The sequence below is a fragment of the Bombina bombina genome, chromosome 7 (assembly GCF_027579735.1).
Source record: "Bombina bombina isolate aBomBom1 chromosome 7, aBomBom1.pri, whole genome shotgun sequence".
Lineage (NCBI taxonomy): Eukaryota > Metazoa > Chordata > Amphibia > Anura > Bombinatoridae > Bombina > Bombina bombina.
The window spans coordinates 173975670-173996590 of NC_069505.1; the positions used below are offsets into that span (position 1 = coordinate 173975670).

Here is a 20921-nt window from a genome sequence, read left to right on the forward strand (position 1 = left end):
ACTCCTTTTATCAAATTTTCTTAGTTTTTCTTGGATCTGTATTTGAAAAGCAGGAATTGCTTTGGAGCCAGCTTACTTTTGGTTTAGGACCCTGGATAGCGTTTACTGATTGGTGGCTACATTTAGCCATCCAATCAGCAAGTGCAACCCTGGTGCTGAACCTAAAATGGGCCAGCATGCTAGCCTACATTCCTGTTTTTTCAATTAAGATACTAAGAGAACGAAGAAAAATTGATAATAGGAGTAAATTAGAAAGTTGCCTAAAATTTCCTGCTCTATCTGAATCATTAAAGAAAAAAATAGTTTAGTATCCCTTTAAGCATACTCTGAGATGCTAATTTCCATCTGAAAATTACCAGGTTGCTGGGTGTTAAATACATTGCGTCTTCAAGGACACTAAAGATAAAATTAAACTTTCATGATTCAGATAATGGGGCCCATTTATCATTGGTCTGTCCGACATGATCTTCTAAGCGGATCATGTATGACAGACATCGATGAATGCCGACAGCGTTATCATTGCACAAGCAGTTCTCGTTAAAAGTTTAAATAAAAAAAAAACAACAACAAAACTTTCCAATGTACATTTATTAATTTGTTCTGTCTTTTTATTTGCACACTTTCTGAGGCACCAGCTCCAACTGAGTGCATGCAAGAGTTCACAGTATATACCTATGAATATGTGGTTTGTTATTGGCTGCAGGCTGTCATGTGATACAGGTGGCAGAGAAATTGGAAGTAACTTTGAAATTTGTCAGAATAAAAATTCTACTACTCATTTGAAATTCGGATTAAAGTGTTGATCAAAATCTATATATGCGGTTTGTTATTGGCTGCTGGCTGTCATGTGATACAGGTGGCAGGGAAAATAAAAGTAACTTTGAAATTTGTCAGAAAAAAAATTCTTCTACTCAAAATCCTTTAGAAAAGCATAGTTAATGTTTTTCTTCAGAAAACCTCTACGTTTTGTATTGCATTATCTTTTTATTATGCATATGCTGATTGTGCAATTCTACTCTATTAACTGTCCTAAATACCACCAGTGGACACTGTGTGCCAAAATACTGCCCCTGAAGTGCCCATGCAAAAAGTCTCATATATTCTCTTACACAGTTTCAGATAATTATGGTATATATAACATCTATTTTAAAATACAACACAGCACAATGCAATTTTATGTTGTGATAGAATTTTATATTTCTATTCAACTATTTCATAAACGACAACTTTTAAAGATATTCAAATTTCTCTTCTCATTTTTTAATTACTCCAAATTTGATGCGTTTCTTATGAGCAAATGTGTTTTCTTTGTAATTCATTTTATAATTTATTTTAATCTTTTTCATTATACTGAAACTTATAGAAAAAAAATGACAGGATTGCCAGTAACTTCTATTAATATAATTATTTCAGAGAACCGCTTCAACTCACACAATGAAGGAAGAAAATTTCCTTCGCAGAAGATTTTCGTTGTGTCCCACAGCAATTACACCCCAAAAGAATGACGTGCCCCGACTAACACGCAACATGTCTTTTGGCACCGATCATGATATAAATATGCTCAACACAGGTTAGTTACTGTTTTTTATATATATATATATTTTTATTGCTGCAGCAGAAGTTTTAGTTTCATTCTGTCTATAGCCGGCAATCAAAGCCTAGTGACCTCATCTTGTAAAATTGCTGCTACCTGCATCTGTTGATCAATCTTAATGATTAGAAAATATATAGGTCTATTGTTTTTGTCTGCATAATGACCCTAAACATATAGGTGTACTGTAAAATTGTTTTCCCATTAACGTGTTTATAGGAACTAGCTTTTGCTTATTGAAACTGCAAGCATTTAAATAGGCTGAGCTTACAGGGAGAGCAGACCTCTCTATCTTTCTATCTATAAGCAAAGGCCTCCATATCTTATACCTCTTTTAGTAAAAACAAAGGCCAATACTTAAATAGAGCATTAAATCTATCTCACCCACCCCCACTGAGAGGATGCTTCCTCTTGTTTACAGAGGTTTTTTGTAGAGCATACTGCAGTAATCATAAATGAAGGTTTCAACAGGAAAATCAGCTATTTCATATTACAAAATACAGGTGAAAGGGCAATTTGTAAGTTATTTATTACACTCCAGCTAAAAGAGACAAAATGTAAAACAACAATATCCCTTTAACTCACAATAATATCTCTATGGTTTGGAAATTCACAGCTGTAACCTGATTAATTAAAGGGCACATTAAACCGTTGGGTATAACTACAGTAGGGGGGTTAATACTCATTATTATATTGTTTTTCCTTCAGTGTCTTTAGCTCTCTACAGAAGGATTCTCTTATTTCAACACATTAAAGCTGCTAGTTGCTGAATCTCCACATCTTCATACAGGGCCCCGCCATCTTAGAGTGCGTGTATTGTTGCACCCTGTGACAGAAGCAGTGGACAATGACAAACCAATGACATTGTCAGCCTTTAACAGATGTACCTTACACTTTTATTAAGTTTCCACAATACAGAGAAGCTTTACATTTGCATATTTTTATATAAAAGTTATATAACAAATATTAAAAATGCCCTTAAAATAATAAAGAAAAATGAAGCCTCTGTCGGCTAAACTGCTAAAGTGCAGATACAACTTGATAAAAGGAGATAAAATGTCACTGATCTGACAGCTCTTGTGCCACAGGGTGAAAGACTACTTAGGCTCCAAGATGGCGACTCAGAGTATGAAGATGTAGAGCTGTATTAACTGTCACCATTAAGGGATTAAAATAATGGCTCTGCAGGCAGAGAAGGAAACACAGTATCACGGTAAGCAGTACCAATGTAAATGTGCCAAGCAGTTTAATGTAATGTCCCTTTAAAAGTAAATTTATAGAAGTAAAAAATTATGGCACTACTTTGGAATATTAAAGGGACACTGAACCCAAATTTTTTCTTTTGTGATTCAGATAGAGCATGAAATTTTAAGCAACTTTCTAATTTACTCCTATTATCAATTTTTCTTCTTTCTCTTGGAATCTTTATTTGAAATGCAAGAATTTAAGTTTACATGCCGTCCCATTTTTGGTGAAAAACCTAGGTTGTCCTTGCTGATTGGTGGAGAAATTCATCCACTAATCAAAAACTGCTGTCCAGAGTCTGAACCAAGAAAAAAGCTTAGATGCCTTCTTTTTTATATAAAGATAGCAAGAGAACGAAGAAACATTGATAATAGGAGTAAATTAGAAAGTTGCTTAAAATTGCATGCTCTATCTGAATCTCGAAAGAACATTTTTGGGTTCAGTGTCTCTTAAAGAGAAAATTGCCACTAAAATAAAATCAGGCCTTCAGTGCCATATGTGTGTGGCTATTCAGTGCTATGTATCCTTATGTAACATTTACTAGTTCAACTAAGAGAAGTTGAAAAAATAAGATACATATTAGCACTCAGTTCCCTATATAAGTAATATGGTGGTTACATCAAAACAAAATATAAAATTAATCTTTATTAGAAATACTTAAAAATAAAAAAACATCTTACAGTGTATGGGTGGGTCTGGCATATCCCTACGTATCACGTAAGTTTGTGAGACTACAGCTGTAATTGGGCTCTTAATTTAGTTTTTAAAGGGACCTTAACCACTACAGATTATGAGTGGTTTGCTAACTGTTTTGCACGAGCAATATTGGGTTTATTTCGTCAGAAGGATCGCTCATATTACAAGGTGAAAGTAAATACAAACGTGTGAGCTCAATAGTGATTTACGGTATAATGATTACCGCAACTTTAAAGCTCTGGTTAACTGAAAAGAATTCACAAGACACATCAAAATGAAATTGAAAAGTACAGTTACACTCATAATAACAGTATCTTATAAAAATCATTCAAAATAAATATTGCACAAAAAAATTATAAGGGGTTAAAAATATGAGGTATCAGGTGTTAGAAAACATACAGATATATATAAATATATAAATATGTTTATATATGTGTACAAATGTATTTATGTATTTATATGTGTGTGTGTATATATATATATATATATATATATATATTTACAGACATATATACACATATAAACACAAGAAAACATATGGATACACACATACTGTATATACTTTTCATCTTTTATATATATATATATATATATGTGTGTGTGTGTGTATATATATATATATATATATATATATATTACCAAAAAAACATCAGCTATATACTGTATATAGAAATAAGTATTTATAAAGAAATAGGGTTTTTTCCACTTTTCTCGCTCCATTAGTACAATCACAATTTTTTAAGTTCATTTTTTTGCGTACGTCAGGTTAGTGCGCAAGTGAAAACTTTTTACTTTCAACTTGTAATATGAGCGCTACCCAACATGCGCAAAAAGTTTATTTCTAGCGGAGTTAACACTATAAATAGTGCTCCACTCGTAACCTGGCCCTAAATGTTTGTCTGATAGAATGATGTATTGAAAGCAAAGATCAGCCTGAAAGAAATGTTTTATTTTAAATTATATTATTTTTGTTATATTGAAAACGTGTAAATGTTTTGTGTCAATAAAGCAATGAGCGATGCCAAATTGTAGCCCAGGTTTCCTTATCTGCAGAGGCCAATTAGTGATAGTTATTAATAAGTCACTAGCGTGTGCAAACAATGTCTGAGGAGTATAGCAGTGTCAATTAGTGACAGCTCTTAATGAGTCACTAGCGCGTGCAAACAATGTCTGAGGAGTATAGCAGTGTCAATTAGTGACAGCTATTAATGAGTCACTAGCGCGTGCAAACAATGTCTGAGGAGTATAGCAGTGTCAATTAGTGACAGCTCTTAATGAGTCACTAGCGCGTGCAAACAATGTCTGAGGAGTATAGCAGTGTCAATTAGTGACAGCTATTAATGAGTCACTAGCGCGTGCAAACAATGTCTGAGGAGTATAGCAGTGTCAATTAGTGACAGCTATTAATGAGTCACTAGCGCGTGCAAACAATGTCTGAGGAGTATAGCAGTGTTAATTATGACAGCTCTTAATGAGTCACTAGCGCGTGCAAACAATATCTGAGGAGTAAAGCAGTGTCAATTAGTGGCAGCTATTATTAAGTCACTAGCGTGTGCAAACAATGTCTGAGGAGTATAGCAGTGTCAATTAGTGGCAGCTATTATTAAGTCACTAGCGTGTGCAAACAATGTCTGAGGAGTATAGCAGTGTTAATTATGACAGCTCTTAATAAGTCACTAGCGCGTGCAAACAATGTCTGAGGAGTATAGCAGTGTTAATTATGACAGCTCTTAATAAGTCACTAGCGCGTGCAAACAATGTCTGAGGAGTATAGCAGTGTTAATTATGACAGCTCTTAATGAGTCACTAGCGCGTGCAAACAATATCTGAGGAGTAAAGCAGTGTCAATTATGACAGCTATTAATGAGTCACTAGCGCGTGCAAACAATATCTGAGGAGTATAGCAGTGTCAATTAGTGGCAGCTATTAATAAGTCACTAGCGCGTGCAAACAATGTCTGAGGAGTATAGCAGTGTTAATTATGACAGCTCTTAATGAGTCACTAGCGCGTGCAAACAATATCTGAGGAGTAAAGCAGTGTCAATTAGTGGCAGCTATTAATAAGTCACTAGCGCGTGCAAACAATGTCTGAGGAGTATAGCAGTGTTAATTATGACAGCTCTTAATGAGTCACTAGCGCGTGCAAACAATGTCTGAGGAGTAAAGCAGTGTCAATTATGACAGCTCTTAATGAGTCACTAGCGCATGCAAACAATATCTGAGGAGTAAAGCAGTGTCAATTATGACAGCTATTAATAAGTCACTAGCGCGTGCAAACAATATCTGAGGAGTATAGCAGTGTTAATTATGACAGCTATTAATGAGTCACTAGCGCGTGCAAACAATATCTGAGGAGTAAAGCAGTGTCAATTATGACAGCTATTAATGAGTCACTAGCGCGTGCAAACAATGTCTGAGGAGTATAGCAGTGTCAATTAGTGACAGCGATTAATGAGTCACTAGCGTGTGCAAACAATGTCTGAGAAATATAGCAGTGTCAATTATGGAGTCTGCACTTATTCCTCTTACAGGAGTTGGAAACCTCACAATTTTCAGAGTTTAATTTTAAGAAAAGGGGTAAATTAATAAAACTATATTGCAAATTTATTTTATTACAGAAAACTAAACATTTTATATTACAATCTCAAAGAGTTTAATGGTCCCTTTAAGTTTAAATATGTTGTGAATTTAAAGGGACATGAAATATAACAATATAACCTAATAAATTATTTAGTTTATTCCTTTAGGACTAGATTATGAGTGGAGCGCTACATTGTGCTCCACTCAGTAATACAAGTGCACGTAAATGTGTGCTGGTATTACAAGTGTGCGGTTATGTGAACGCGACCTTCTGTTCGCATTTCCCATAAGCAAGCAATCACAAGAGCAGTGCATGTTTCCATAAGCTTCAATGGGAGCCTCGTTTTCATGTCGACAGACATGACAAACCACCTAGCGCTTATGTACATATATATTTATGTGTTTATATGTATATATATATAAATATATATAAGCATATACACATATATATATAGTGAAAACACAGTCCCCCATTGACCTCTATGTAAAAGCACTGTAGGTGCTGTTTGTTTTCTAAAACCCCACATCCCCTCACTTTATCCCCGTCTAACTGCTTTGTGCAGTTTTTTTTTTTTTTTAAATGTTCATCTTTATTTTTAATGTAAATGTACTGTACTGTTTATTTTGGGGGCAATTGGGGCATTTTTTTAATTTTTAACCAGAGTTCTGACCTTGCGCTAAGTGCAAAGTGAACCCGCGAACACGCGGTCACATTAACCAGCCACTTGTAATGTCTGAATCATGTCTTGTAATGTCTGGTTATTTAACGTGCGCCCGTAAACTGGACAAGTTTGCCCCTTTACGGGTGCACATAAAGGGGATATTAAAGTCAAAATTAATTTGCATGATTCAGATAGAGTCTGTAATTTCAAGATACTTTTAAATTCACTTCTATTTTCAAATGTGCTTTGTTCTCTTGGTATTCCTTGCTGAAAAAGAATATGCACGTATCCTACACTAGTGGAAGTTAGCTGCTGATTGGTACTTGCACACATTTGTCTCTTGTGATTGGCTGACTAGATGTGTTCAGCTAGCTGCCAGTAGTACAATGCTGTTCCTTCAGGAATTGATAACAAGAGAATGAAGCAAATTTGATAATAGACGTAAATTGGAAAGTTGTTTAAAATTGTATGTTCTATCCAAATCATGAAAGAAATGTTTGGGTTTCCTGTCCCTTTAAGATATCACTCCACTCGTAATCCGGCCCTTAGTATATAAAAAAATAAAAACAAAACATTATCGTAAAATACCTCTGGAACTGAGCTTTTTTCCCTAACTCCTGATAGGGTGTGTATGTATATATTTGTATATATACATATGTATTTGTTATGTTAAAGGGATATGAAACCCAATTTTTTTATTTTATGATTCTGATAGAGCATGCAATTTTAAGCAACTTTCTAATTTACTCCTATAATCAATTAAAGAGACACTGAACCCAAATGTTTTCTTTCGTGACTCAGATAGAGCATGCAATTTTAAGCAACTTTCTAATTTACTCCTATTATGAATTTTTCTTCGTTCTCTTGCTATCTTTATTTGCATCTAAGTTATTTTTTTGGTTCAGAACTTGTTTATTGGTCGGTTAAATCAATCCACCAATCAGCAAGAACAACCCACGTTGTCCACCAAAAATGGGCCGGCATCTAAACTTACATTCTTGCTTTTCAATTAAAGATACCAAGAGAATGAAGAAAATGTGATAATAGTAGTAAATTAGAAAGTTGCTTAAAATTACATGCTATATCTGAATCACAAAAGAAAAAATTTGGGTACAGTGTCCCTTTAAGTCTTATTTTTAGACTGGAGTTTGTCACCTATGGCAGCTATCCATTTGGGTATAAATACTAACACGTCTAAAAAAAATCTGAATTAGTAACTAACTAGGTCAAAAGAAATCTAAGCCACTGACTGAAAAACTGTGCTGATTCTGATGCAACATAACCATAATACTTTGCAAAACAAGTAGTGCAATGAATGTTCTTGAACTCCCTGAGGTCTCAATTAGTAGCTACATACCTTCATAACTGATGTAATTATTCATTTGTATGGTAATGTGTTTTGTAATGCTACATTCTTACAACAGGAAAAGACATGGAGAACACTGGTTTGTCAGCAATGAAGGATGAAATATCCCAGGCACCCAATGCTACTAATAAGGTATTGTATTCTTCTGAGTTCCCTAATGACTGCTGCAGCTAATGAAATGTGTGCACCGAACTGAGTCATTAGCAGGTGTTAGCAAAGTCACATATTCTGGGTAACCAAATCCTATTTACTATTACAGAATACAAATAGGAGGTGGAATGTTAAGTAATGCAGATACAGAAACAATGGAATATTTCTCAGCCTTCCTTTTAATATGGAATATGGTGCAGTAGAAAGGAATCAATATATATTGCATCATATTAATAGATACAGAATATATTTGAAAATATGAATGAGATTTAAAGGGGCAGTATACACCAATTGTCATATAACTGCATGTAATAGACCCTACTTTAAAGAATAATATGCACAGATACTGATATAAAAATCCAGTATAAAACCTTTTAAAACTTACTTAGAAGCTCCCAATTTAACACTGTTAATGAGATAAGCCTGAGACACCTACTGAACCCCCCCCCTCCCCTGCATATGAAAAGACTCATTATACAAACAGAAGCAGTCTGAAGTATGTATACACCAGTATACATCTAAAACTTTGGGGCTTGGTTAGGAGTCTGAAAATCAGCACAATGTTATTTAAAAATAAGCAAAACTATACAGTTTTACAAAACACACCCAGATGGGCTATATAAATGGATTATCTACAAAACATTTATGCAAAGAAAAATCTAGTGTATAATGTCCCTTTAAGACCAGGTTTAAACAGCTTAGGGAAAAATGTATCAAGCTGCATTAAAAGCATCTTAGACCTTGCGGTGCACGAGCAAGACTGCAACCTCATATTTAAGAAGCATTTACTGCTTTTTATACTCCTACGCCATCTCAGAGATGGTAGAGGTTAAACTCCCTAAATTTGCTTGTTCTAGGTGATTGACAAGCCCTGCTCCTTCGTGATTGGTTGAGCGGGAGCAGTGTGCAGGATTGCACCAGAACAAGAACACATGTGTAATGTTAGATTATGCCAAGGGATGCTGCATCACAAATGGTGTTTGCAACTGTAGAGGTTTCAGCTTGAGAACTTGTCTGTCTGCAGCTTGATACATTTTCTTGTTTATGTAATTAAAAACTAACAGACAGATTAAAATAAGCATATGCTGTGCACTTTCAAGCATATGTACTTAGAATGTGCACCAATACATTTCAAGTCATCCATGTATTCTCATGTGTATTTAAAAATAAATGCAACGGAATCGTGTATGGCTTGATTGTCACATGTATCGGAAATCAAGTAAAAGCTTGTATTGATGTCCTTGATATAATGTATAACATCAATAGTGATGTTATTGATATAATGTATAACATCAATAGTGATGTCATTGATATAATGTGTAATCATAAGATTGTTTTTTATTCAGTACTCTGGACAGCACTTTTTATTGGTGGATGAATTTATCCACCAATCAGCAAAAACAACCAAGGTTGTTCACCAAAAATGGGCCGGCATCTAAACTTACATTCTTACATTCCAAATAAAGATAGCAAGAGTGAAGAAAATTTGATAATAGGAGTAAATTAGAAAGTTGCTTAAAATGTCATGCTCTATCTAAATCACGAAAGAAAAAAATTGGGTTCAGTGTCCCTTTAATAGTCATCTCATTGATATAATTTGTAACATCAATAGTGATGTCATTGATATAATGTATAACATTAATAGTCATCTCATTGATATAATGTGTAACATCAATAGTGATGTCATTGATATAATGTATAACATCAATAGTGATGTCATTGATATAATGTATAAAATCAATAGTGATCTCATTGATATAATTTATAACATCAATAGTGATGTCATTGATATAATGTATAAAATCAATAGTGATGTCATTGATATAATTTATAACACCAATAGTGATGTCATTGATATAATGTGTAACATCAACAGTGATGTCATTGATATCATTTATAACATCAATAGTGATGTCATTGATATAATGTATAACATCAATAGTTATGTCATTGATATAATGTATAACATAACATCAATAGTGATGTCATTGATATAATGTGTAACATCACTAGTGATGTCATTGATATAATGTGTAACATCAATAGTGATGTCATTGATATAATGTGTAACATCAATAGTGATGTCATTGATATAATGTATAACATTAATAGTGATGTCATCAATATAATGTATAACATCAATAGTGATGTAATTGATATAATGTGTAACATCAATAGTGATGCCATTGATATAATGTATAACATCAATAGTAATGCCATTGATATAATGTATAACATCAATAGTGATGTAATTGATATAATGTATAACATCAATAGTGATGTCATTCATATAATGTGTAACATCAATAGTGATGTCATTCATATAATGTGTAACATCAATAGTGATGTCTTATATAATGTATAACATCAATAGTGATGTCCTTGATATAATGTGCAACATCAATAGCGATGTCATTGATATAATGTATAACATCAATAGTGAAGTCATTGATATAATGTATAAAATCAATAGTGATCTCATTGATATAATTTATAACATCAATAGTGAGGTCATTAATATAATGTGTTTGGGGGTTTTACATTTGGAATGTCTTAGCTTTCAGACATTTATTTTAAACTAAATAAATGTTTTTGGTACTTTTCCATTTAAGGCATGGCACTCTGAGAATTACTAACAGCTGGTCATTTAAGAAGGAGCTTGTGCGCGAGCTGTTACTTAGAGATGTTATTGTTTTATTCTTGCAGCTACTCCTCGTGCTTCCTGTGCTATTCCTCATGATTTAGATATCTACAATTGACACGTGTCTGTAGATGCTGGAGATCGGGTATTATCTGTTCTTTATCATGGGGAAATGCAACTTTTTCTTCTCATGCACTTTCACCACAGTAACAGTCTGAGGGCTAGATTACAAGTGGAGTGGTAGTTTGTGCTCGTGTTCGGCATTAAAACCACTTACAGTATGTTTTTGCATTCAGAGATTCGCACTCATATTACGAGTTGAAAGTAAAAAGTTTGCGCTCTCGTGTTCGCAAAGTTACAGTAACACAAGGACTTTGAGAAGTTGCGAACGCAAAATTGCATTCCCCCATACATCCACAATTAGCACAAACACGATCAGGGTTATTCAAAAGTGCAACATAAGAACATAATATTGCATATTTCATGATCCAATGTTCTGCACTTAGCAGAATTTGTTCTATTTATTCTTAAAGAGATATTTAAATATATATCTGATGGATTTTTGCACAAATATATATTTATACATATATATATATATATATATATATATATATATATAACACACAGAGAAAACCCAGCACTCACTTACAAGCTCTCAGCTAAGAATTAAAAGCAAAACTGGAAAGGTTAGTCACCGCATCTGGCCAAATGGGACAAGCTCAGGTACCACGTCAAGGTCCTCTCCAATACCTGAGACCCTAAAACAGCCACACAATGCAAGCTTTCAAATCCAAACAAACTGAAAACAAAAAAAGGGTGCACAGGAATATGTAATCACCCTAGACATATACAAAACACGGAAGGGAACTGCACTCTCATACCGGACCGGGTACACATCCTATGACCCTGCAACATGCTCAGCCCTGGGTGCCACTGGCACTCACAGGAAGCTGTGCTGTCCCCAGAGCCACAAGCAGTTAACCCCAGACAGGTCTGGGTGCAAGAACCATAGGGAAAATTACAAAACAAATTAATACAACACACAGAGAAAACCCAGCACTCACTTACAAGCTCTCAGCTAAGATTTAAAAGCAAAACTGGAAAGGTTAGTCACCGCATCTGGCCAAATGGGACAAGCTCAGGTACCACGTCAAGGTCCTCTCCAATACCTGAGACCCTAAAACAGCCACACAATGCAAGCTTTCAAATCCAAACAAACTGAAAACAAAAAAAGGGTGCACAGGAATATGTAATCACCCTAGACATATACAAAACACGGAAGGGAACTGCACTCTCATACCGGACCGGGTACACATCCTATGACCCTGCAACATGCTCAGCCCTGGGTGCCACTGGCACTCACAGGAAGCTGTGCTGTCCCCAGAGCCACAAGCAGTTAACCCCAGACAGGTCTGGGTGCAAGAACCATAGGGAAAATTACAAAACAAATTAATACAACACACAGAGAAAACCCAACACTCACTTACAAGCTCTCAGCTAAGATTTAAAAGCAAAACTGGAAAGGTTAGTCACCGCATCTGGCCAAATGGGACAAGCTCAGGTACCACGTCAAGGTCCTCTCCAATACCTGAGACCCTAAAACAGCCACACAATGCAAGCTTTCAAATCCAAACAAACTGAAAACAAAAAAAGGGTGCACAGGAATATGTAATCACCCTAGACATATACAAAACACGGAAGGGAACTGCACTCTCATACCGGATATATAATCATATATATATAGATGATTATATATAGGTATAGATATATACAGGTATATATATATAGGAATATACAGGGAGTGCAGAATTATTAGGCAAGTTGTATTTTTGAGGATTAATTTTATTATTGAACAACAACCATGTTCTCAATGAACCCGAAAAACTCATTAATATCAAAGCTGTGATGATCTTTATAATGTATTAGCAAACAGCAAGGAGAGAGAACAGGAATACAGACTTTATTCAGCAGCATCCATCTTAACAATAACTGCCCGCCCCCTCCAATCACATGACTAAAATGTTAACTGTTTGTAGTGCACAGAGTGAACTAAGCATAACTATTGAACTTAAACTATAACATAAAGCATACACATCATTACATCTTCCCCTTCAAATATGAAACACTTAATATGAGACAAAGTCTTCCCATATTTTTGGTTTAATAGCTCGACCATAACGAGAGAAAGTAACTGCTGGCTCACTAGCAGTACAATCAGTGTCAGGTTGAGAGTCATTCCCAGCATTATCGCAAGCTGATACACTTATGTTGTCCTCAAAGTCCTCAGTAGACTTTACATCCATGTTAGGGAATTCTGTGCATTCATTGCTTTGCTCTTTATTGTCATTGCTGCTTGGTTCCTCGAGTAGAGTATCAGCTGCAGTGTCTGGTCGAAGATGACGCCTGTTGCGTCTCAGTTTCTATCCACACTTGGTTTTGATTATATATGACCTTGGTGAATTAGCTTCACTGACAATTCGAGCAGGTTCCCATGTATCCCCAGTGACTCTGTGTCTCACAGCTTGCCCAGCCCTGAGTGGACCAAGTAACTTGGTAGATTTGTCAAAATACAGCTTTTGCTTTTTCATGTTTATGTTCCTCTGACCTGTTACCTGATCCTGTGGGATAGTCTGAGGCTGCAATTTCTGTGGTGCAATAGGCACTGTGGTCCTCAGTGCTCTACCCATGAGCAGCTGTGCAGGTGAACATAAACCCTCCATGGGTGTTGCACGATAGTTTAACAGGCCTAGGTACACATCCTGCCCTGATGATTGTGCTTTTCTGATAATGGATTTGGCTATGCCAACATACTTCTCAGCTAAACCATTGGCCTGTGAGTGATACGGACTTACTGGTTTGTGCCTGACTCCCCATTCACGCAGAAAGCACTGGAATTCAGCACTTGAGAATTGCGGGCCATTATCAGACACAAGTTCTTCACACACTCCATGTCTCGAGAGTATTGTTTTGAAAGCCCATATGATTGCTGATGCTTTTAGATTTCTCAGCTGTACTAACTCAAAGAATTTGCTGTAGTAATCTACTACTATCAGGTAGTGGTTGTCCTCAAAATGAAAAATATCTGTGGCCAGTCTCTGCCATGCCCGTGAAGGAGTGTTCCATGGTGTGAGAGGTTCTTTTGCATTGTTTTTTTGAAATGTCTGGCAGGTTTCACATGTCTTCACAAGTGTCTCAATATCAAGGTCCAAATTAGGCCAGTAAACCACATCCCGTGCTCTGCGCTTACAAAGAGTAATGCCCAAATGTCCCTGGTGAATTTGCTCCAATATTTCTGCCTGCTGTGATTTAGGAATAACAATACGGTCACCCATGAATATGATATCCGTATGAAAGGATAGTTCATTTCTCACAGGCCAGAATCCCTGCAACTCAGGAGAAAGCTTCTTTCGTTTTTCTGGCCAGCCATTGCACATGACACGAATTAGTTTTTCTAGTACTTTATCTTGTTTGGTATCTTGTCTAATTTTTTCCAGCCGTACATCAGCTATTGGAATATTTACTAGTACTGTATGTACCTGTTCTTCCAATTCAGGTTCATCCCGTGCTTCATGTCCTTCTGGAAACACCCTAGACAGCGTATCTGCCATCGGAATTTCCTTTCCTGGTTTATATTTCACTGTGAGATCATACTGTTGTAGTTTCATAACCATCCTCTGCAGGCGTGGAGGTATAGCAGATAGTGGTTTTTGCATGATGTACTCCAATGGTTTGTGATCAGTTTCCACAACCACTGGGCGACCATAGATATACTGGTGAAATTTCTCACATCCATTTACAATGGCCAACATCTCCTTCTCAATTTGAGCATAATTGGCTTGTGTTGTTGTCAGAGCTCGTGAAGCATATGCAACAGGATGTCCTTGTTGCATTAGCACAGCACCTAACCCAAACTGGGATGCATCCACTTGAAGCACAGTGTTGCAGTTTACGTCAAAATATTTCAGTATTGGCCCTGGATGTTTAGTGATCAGTTTTTTTACTTTCTCAAATGTCTTTTCCATGTTTGCGTCCCAAGACCAAATAGCATCCCTTTGTAGCAATGCACGTAGTGGGGCTGTCAGCTGAGCGAGGCCCTGAGAAAACTTGGATAGATAATTAAAAATGCCTAATGATGTCTCTAGTTCCTTCCTGGAGGATGGGGCCTTCATGCTAATAACTGCTGTTATCTTCTTTGGATCAGGCTTTAAACCCTCTTTGGTTAGAAGGTGTCCAAAATATGTAACCTCTTCTACCCCAATTTGCATTTTGTTTGGATTGAGTTTAAGATTTTTCTCCCGACACCGCTTGAGTAAGGCAATAAGGTTTTTGTCATGTTCTGTACGATCCTTTCCATAAACCAGCAAATCATCAATTATTACTTCAACACCATGTAGACCAGCAATCAACTCATGTGATTTCTTTTGAAATATCTCCTGAGCAGAAGCAATGCCGAAAGGTACCCTTGTGAAACGCCATCGTCCAAAGGGGGAGTTGAAAGTGGTCAGGTGACTGCTGGGTTCATCAAGACGCAATTGCCAGTAACCAGATTGTGCATCTAGTACACTAAACACTGTTGCTCCTACTAGCTTGTGAGCTATATCATCTATGGTGGGGAGTTTGTAGTGTTCTCTCATTATTACTTTGTTCAAATCACGTGGGTCAATGCAAATACGAATTGCGCCTGTGTTTTTCTTCTCTACCACAACCATAGAACTGACCCATTCTGATGGTTCTGTGACCTTTTTTACTACCCCCAACTTCTCCATCCTAGTTAGTTCTTGTTTGACTTTAGCCTCAAGGGATAGAGGTATTTTCCTTGGGGCATGAATGACAGGCTGTGCACCCTCTTTTATACGTATGCGGCTAATCCCCGGGAGGCACCCTAGGCCTTTGAATAGATCACTGTACTCATGCTTAATGTTGTCCTTTGACAGTTCGCTGCACCCACCATCCACAGCCATAATGATCTTTACAAGTCCAATATCTTTACTTGTTTTTAGACCTAATACTGCTGGGGCTTTTGTTTCTATCACAAACAATTGTAAGACCTTTTCAGATCCCTTGTAAAAACATTTTGCATGGCAGCGACCCATCACTTTCAGCTTTTCACCACCATATCCCAACAGTTTTGGTAGGTCTTGAGTCTCTAAGGGGAATTCATTTCTAAGGAGTTCCAGGTATGTGTGGCTTGGCACACAGTTTACTTGTGCCCCTGTATCTATTTTGAATGTGACTGGAGTTTTGTGAGCCCCTATCTGTAGGGTTACATTTGCTTCATCTGCAGACTTGTGTGATTTCTGTACTGCTGCAAGATATATTGGGGTGCAATCTGAGTCTAACCCTGCATTGTCATCATTGTCCTCTATGGCGTGTACAGCCTGTGTTTGTGTCCTTGCAATATGTGAAAACAGTTTACACACCCTGGCAAAATGTCCTCTTTTCTTGCATTTATTACATATCTGCCACCTTGCAGGACAGGCAGCATTTTTGTTGTGCATGTTTCCACAGTAGCCACAGGTTGCTTGTGTGTTACTTGTCCCAGTGTCCCACTTGCCTTTTATCCCCTTGTGTCCTCTTTCTTGCCAGTATCTGCTGCTTTGATTTTCTATAGCACTGATCTGGTGTTGTGTTCCTTCCAGTACCTGCATGTCCTTTCTTGACATTTCATATGCTCTAGCAATCCTGATGGCTTTCTCAAGATTTAAATCTTCTTCCTGCAGCAGCTTTTCCTGAACTTCTTTAAACTTACTGCCCATCAGAATACGGTCTTTTATCATATCACCTGCATCATAAAAAGCACAGTCTTTGGCAAGCAAGCGCAGCTGTGTCACCCATTCATCCACAGATTCACCTCCACACTGATTCCTCTCATAAAACATTTTCCTCTGCACTGTGATGTTTTTCCTTGGATTGCAGTATGCTTCAAACTTTGCAAACAATACCTCTGTTTTTTTTTTGTCATCTGCAGTGATATCCCCACTTGCCTGCCAGGCTCTGCATACATCACGTCCCTTTTGTCCCACACATATCAGAAAGTGTGCTGCCTTCTGTTGATCAGTCCATCTGTCTGCATCTGGGCCTGCAAACACAAGTTCAATCAGCTCCCTCCATTTTGACCAATTGTCAGAAATGTTCTCTGACTCTAAATCCAGAGAAGGAATGTTCTTTGTGCTGCTGTTTGCTGCCATGTCACTTTTCACCCTACTTCTGGTACCATGTGATGATCTTTATAATGTATTAGCAAACAGCAAGGAGAGAGAACAGGAATACAGACTTTATTCAGCAGCATCCATCTTAACAATAACTGCCCGCCCCCTCCAATCACATGACTAAAATGTTAACTGTTTGTAGTGCACAGAGTGAACTAAGCATAACTATTGAACTTAAACTATAACATAAAGCATACACATCATTACAAAAGCTGAATATTTTTGGAAGTAGTTTTTAGTTTGTTTTTAGTTTTAGCTATTTTAGGGGGATATCTGTGTGTGCAGGTGACTATTACTGTGCATAATTATTAGGCAACCTAACAAAAAACAAATATATACCCATTTCAATTATTTATTTTTACCAGTGAAACCAATATAACATCTCAACATTCACAAATATACATTTCTGACATTCAAAAACAAAACAAAAACAAATCAGTGACCAATATAGCCACCTTTCTTTGCAAGGACACTCAAAAGCCTGCCATCCATGGATTCTGACAGTGTTTTGATCTGTTCACCATCAACATTGCGTGCAGCAGCAACCACAGCCTCCCAGACACTGTTCAGAGAGGTGTACTGTTTTCCCTCCTTGTAAATCTCACATTTGATGATGGACCACAGGTTCTCAATGGGGTTCAGATCAGGTGAACAAGGAGGCCATGTCATTAGATTTTCTTCTTTTATACCCTTTCTTGCCAGCCACGCTGTGGAGTACTTGGACGCGTGTGATGGAGCATTGTCCTGCATGAAAATCATGTTTTTCTTGAAGGATGCAGACTTCCTCCTGTACCACTGCTTGAAGAAGGTGTCTTCCAGAAACTGGCAGTAGGACTGGGAGTTGAGCTTGACTCCATCCTCAACCCGAAAAGGCCCCACAAGCTCATCTTTGATGATACCAGCCCAAACCAGTACTCCACCTCCACCTTGCTGGCGTCTGAGTCGGACTGGAGCTCTCTGCCCTTTACCAATCCAGCCACGGGCCCATCCATCTGGCCCATCAAGACTCACTCTCATTTCATCAGTCCATAAAACCTTAGAAAAATCAGTCTTGAGATATTTCTTGGCCCAGTCTTGACGTTTCAGCTTGTGTGTCTTGTTCAGTGGTGGTCGTCTTTCAGCCTTTCTTACCTTGGCCATGTCTCTGAGTATTGCACACCTTGTGCTTTTGGGCACTCCAGTGATGTTGCAGCTCTGAAATATGGCCAAACTGGTGGCAAGTGGCATCTTGGCAGCTGCACGCTTGACTTTTCTCAGTTCATGGGCAGTTATTTTGCGCCTTGGTTTTTCCACACGCTTCTTGCGACCCTGTTGACTATTTTGAATGAAACGCTTGATTGTTCGATGATCACGCTTCAGAAGCTTTGCAATTTTAAGAGTGCTGCATCCCTCTGCAAGATATCTCACAATTTTTGACTTTTCTGAGCCTGTCAAGTCCTTCTTTTGACCCATTTTGCCAAAGGAAAGGAAGTTGCCTAATAATTATGCACACCTGATATAGGGTGTTGATGTCATTAGACCACACCCCTTCTCATTACAGAGATGCACATCACCTAATATGCTTAATTGGTAGTAGGCTTTCGAGCCTACACAGCTTGGAGTAAGACAACATGCATAAAGAGGATGATGTGGTCAAAATACTCATTTGCCTAATAATTCTGCACTCCCTGTATATTCATAAATACATAGAACATACACATATAATTCTGCTATGTGCAGAACATTGTAATGTGAAATATGTACACTAAAAACCCTTTTTTATTTTTTTATTAATTTTTCACAGCCTTTATTCACCCCAAGGTCCCCAGACAAATACCAACAGTAATCCAGTTCATTATAAAACACGTTTTTATATTAACTGATGAATGATTTTTTACTCTTTTAAAGGGACAGTGAACTCCAGAATTTTTGTTGTTTAAAAAGATAGATAATCCCTTCATTACCCATTCCCCAGTTTTGCACAACCAACACAGTTATATTAATATACTTTTTATCTCTGTAATTATCTTGTATCTAAGCTTCTGCTGACTGCCCCCTTATTTTAGTTCTTTTGACAGACATGCAGTTTAGCCAATCAGTGCTCAGTCCTAGGTCAGTTTACGTGCATGAGCTCAATGTTATCTATATGAAATATGTGAACTAATGCCCTCTAGTGGTCAAAATGTATTCAGATTAGAGGCAGTCTTCAAGGTCTAAGAAATTAGCATATGAACCTCCTAGTTTTAGCTTTCAACTAAGAATACCAAGAGAACAAAGCAAAATTGGTGCTAAAAGTAAATTGGGAAGTTGTTTAAAATTGCATACCCTATTTAAATCATGAAAGTTTTTTTTGGACTTGACTGTCCCTTTAAATCATTATTTTTTACCTCTTAAAAAAAAAATTTGTTTTCATGCAAAAAGCACGTTTTTCAACAGAGACAATTTTTGATTATGATGTCACTTCATTAGACATTAGTGTTCCTTTAAACCAGGGGTGCCCAATAGGTAGATCGGGTTCTACCTAGTAGATCTCAGCAGATGTAATAAAAATGATGTGGTCAAGGTACGTGATCTCAACACTGGGGCGTGAATAGAGTATGGCTGTTAGGGATACCGCGTTGTCTACCGCAGTGTGTAAAGGGGCAGTTCATTAAACAGTGGCAGTAATTTGAATGCAGTGTTTTGTAACATGGCACAAGGGGCTGCTCCTGTTAACCCGAATTAAAGTCATTATTGGTCTGTTTTATCTTTATGCTTTTGCATATCCATGTGTTGCTAAATCATGCAACCTTAAAGGGATATAAAACACACATCCCCCCCCCCCCCATGATTCAGATATTGAACATGCAATTTTAAACAACTTACTAATTTACTCCTATTGTCATTTTTTCTTCATTCTCTTGGTATCATTATTTGAAAATGCAGGAATGTAAGCTTAGGAGACTGACCATTTTTAGTGGGTAGATCTCGATCATTTGAAAAAGTAGATCCCAACACAAAAAAGTGTGGGCACCCTTTCTTTAAACCATTCCCTTCAAATGTTATTGTCATATTCATTGATCAAACCAAAATGCATTTACTAAATTTCAACTGATTCTTTTAATAAAAAAGAAAAAATATGCTAATCATGGAGACACTAATCATTCTTATACGCCAGATGCTAAATTTTATGTTAATCTCCAAAGCATATACTGAGATTGCCAGTGGCTTTTTCGGCTATTTTTTGGTCCAAAAATGCTACTTTTCTGAAGGGGTGAGGGAAAATCACAGAAAACTTGCTTGCTCTTGGTGATTCACAATCCCTTCTCTCACGCGATTGGATGAGAGACACCCACAGAAAACACACAAAAACATACATACACACACACCCTCACAGAGACATCCACAGAAAATGCACAAAGACAGACACACAAACCCTCACAGATCCACAGAAAAAAATACATACTCACTCATAGAGACACCAACAAAAGCACAAAGACATAAACACAGACACCCACAGAAAGATTCACAGGAGGTAAAATTTTTGCACATTGCCATCCCCTAAATCAACAGTGTGTGACATGCATGATAAAAAAAAATAGCAGAAATTAAGCGATCACTTTTTAAAGAATCATATTTGTAAATGTGCAAACAAAAATACTTCTGTGAATTCAAAATTGTACATTATTGATCTGTCAGAATGGGTAGATGAAGAGAAGTACTTTTGAATGGTTAACATATGTTTGTCCCCCCCCCCCATTTTTCCCAACCAAGAGCACCACTTCAAATCTGGTGTACAAATGTTCCCATCTGTCAGCTGTAC

The 20921-nt window shown here is 37.0% G+C and overlaps 1 protein-coding gene across 3 annotated transcripts in view; it reads left to right on the forward strand.

Moving 5' to 3' along the window:
* Window positions 1-20921, forward strand: part of OSBPL5 (oxysterol binding protein like 5) — a 526154-nt gene that overhangs the window by 167361 nt on the left and 337872 nt on the right. For all 3 annotated transcript variants that reach the window (XM_053720419.1, XM_053720421.1, XM_053720420.1), the window contains exons 2-3: window positions 1414-1570; window positions 8199-8272. In XM_053720419.1, the coding sequence (XP_053576394.1) occupies window positions 1435-1570; window positions 8199-8272 (210 nt within the window). In that variant the 5' untranslated portion in view covers window positions 1414-1434. The remainder of the gene's footprint in view (window positions 1-1413; window positions 1571-8198; window positions 8273-20921) is intronic.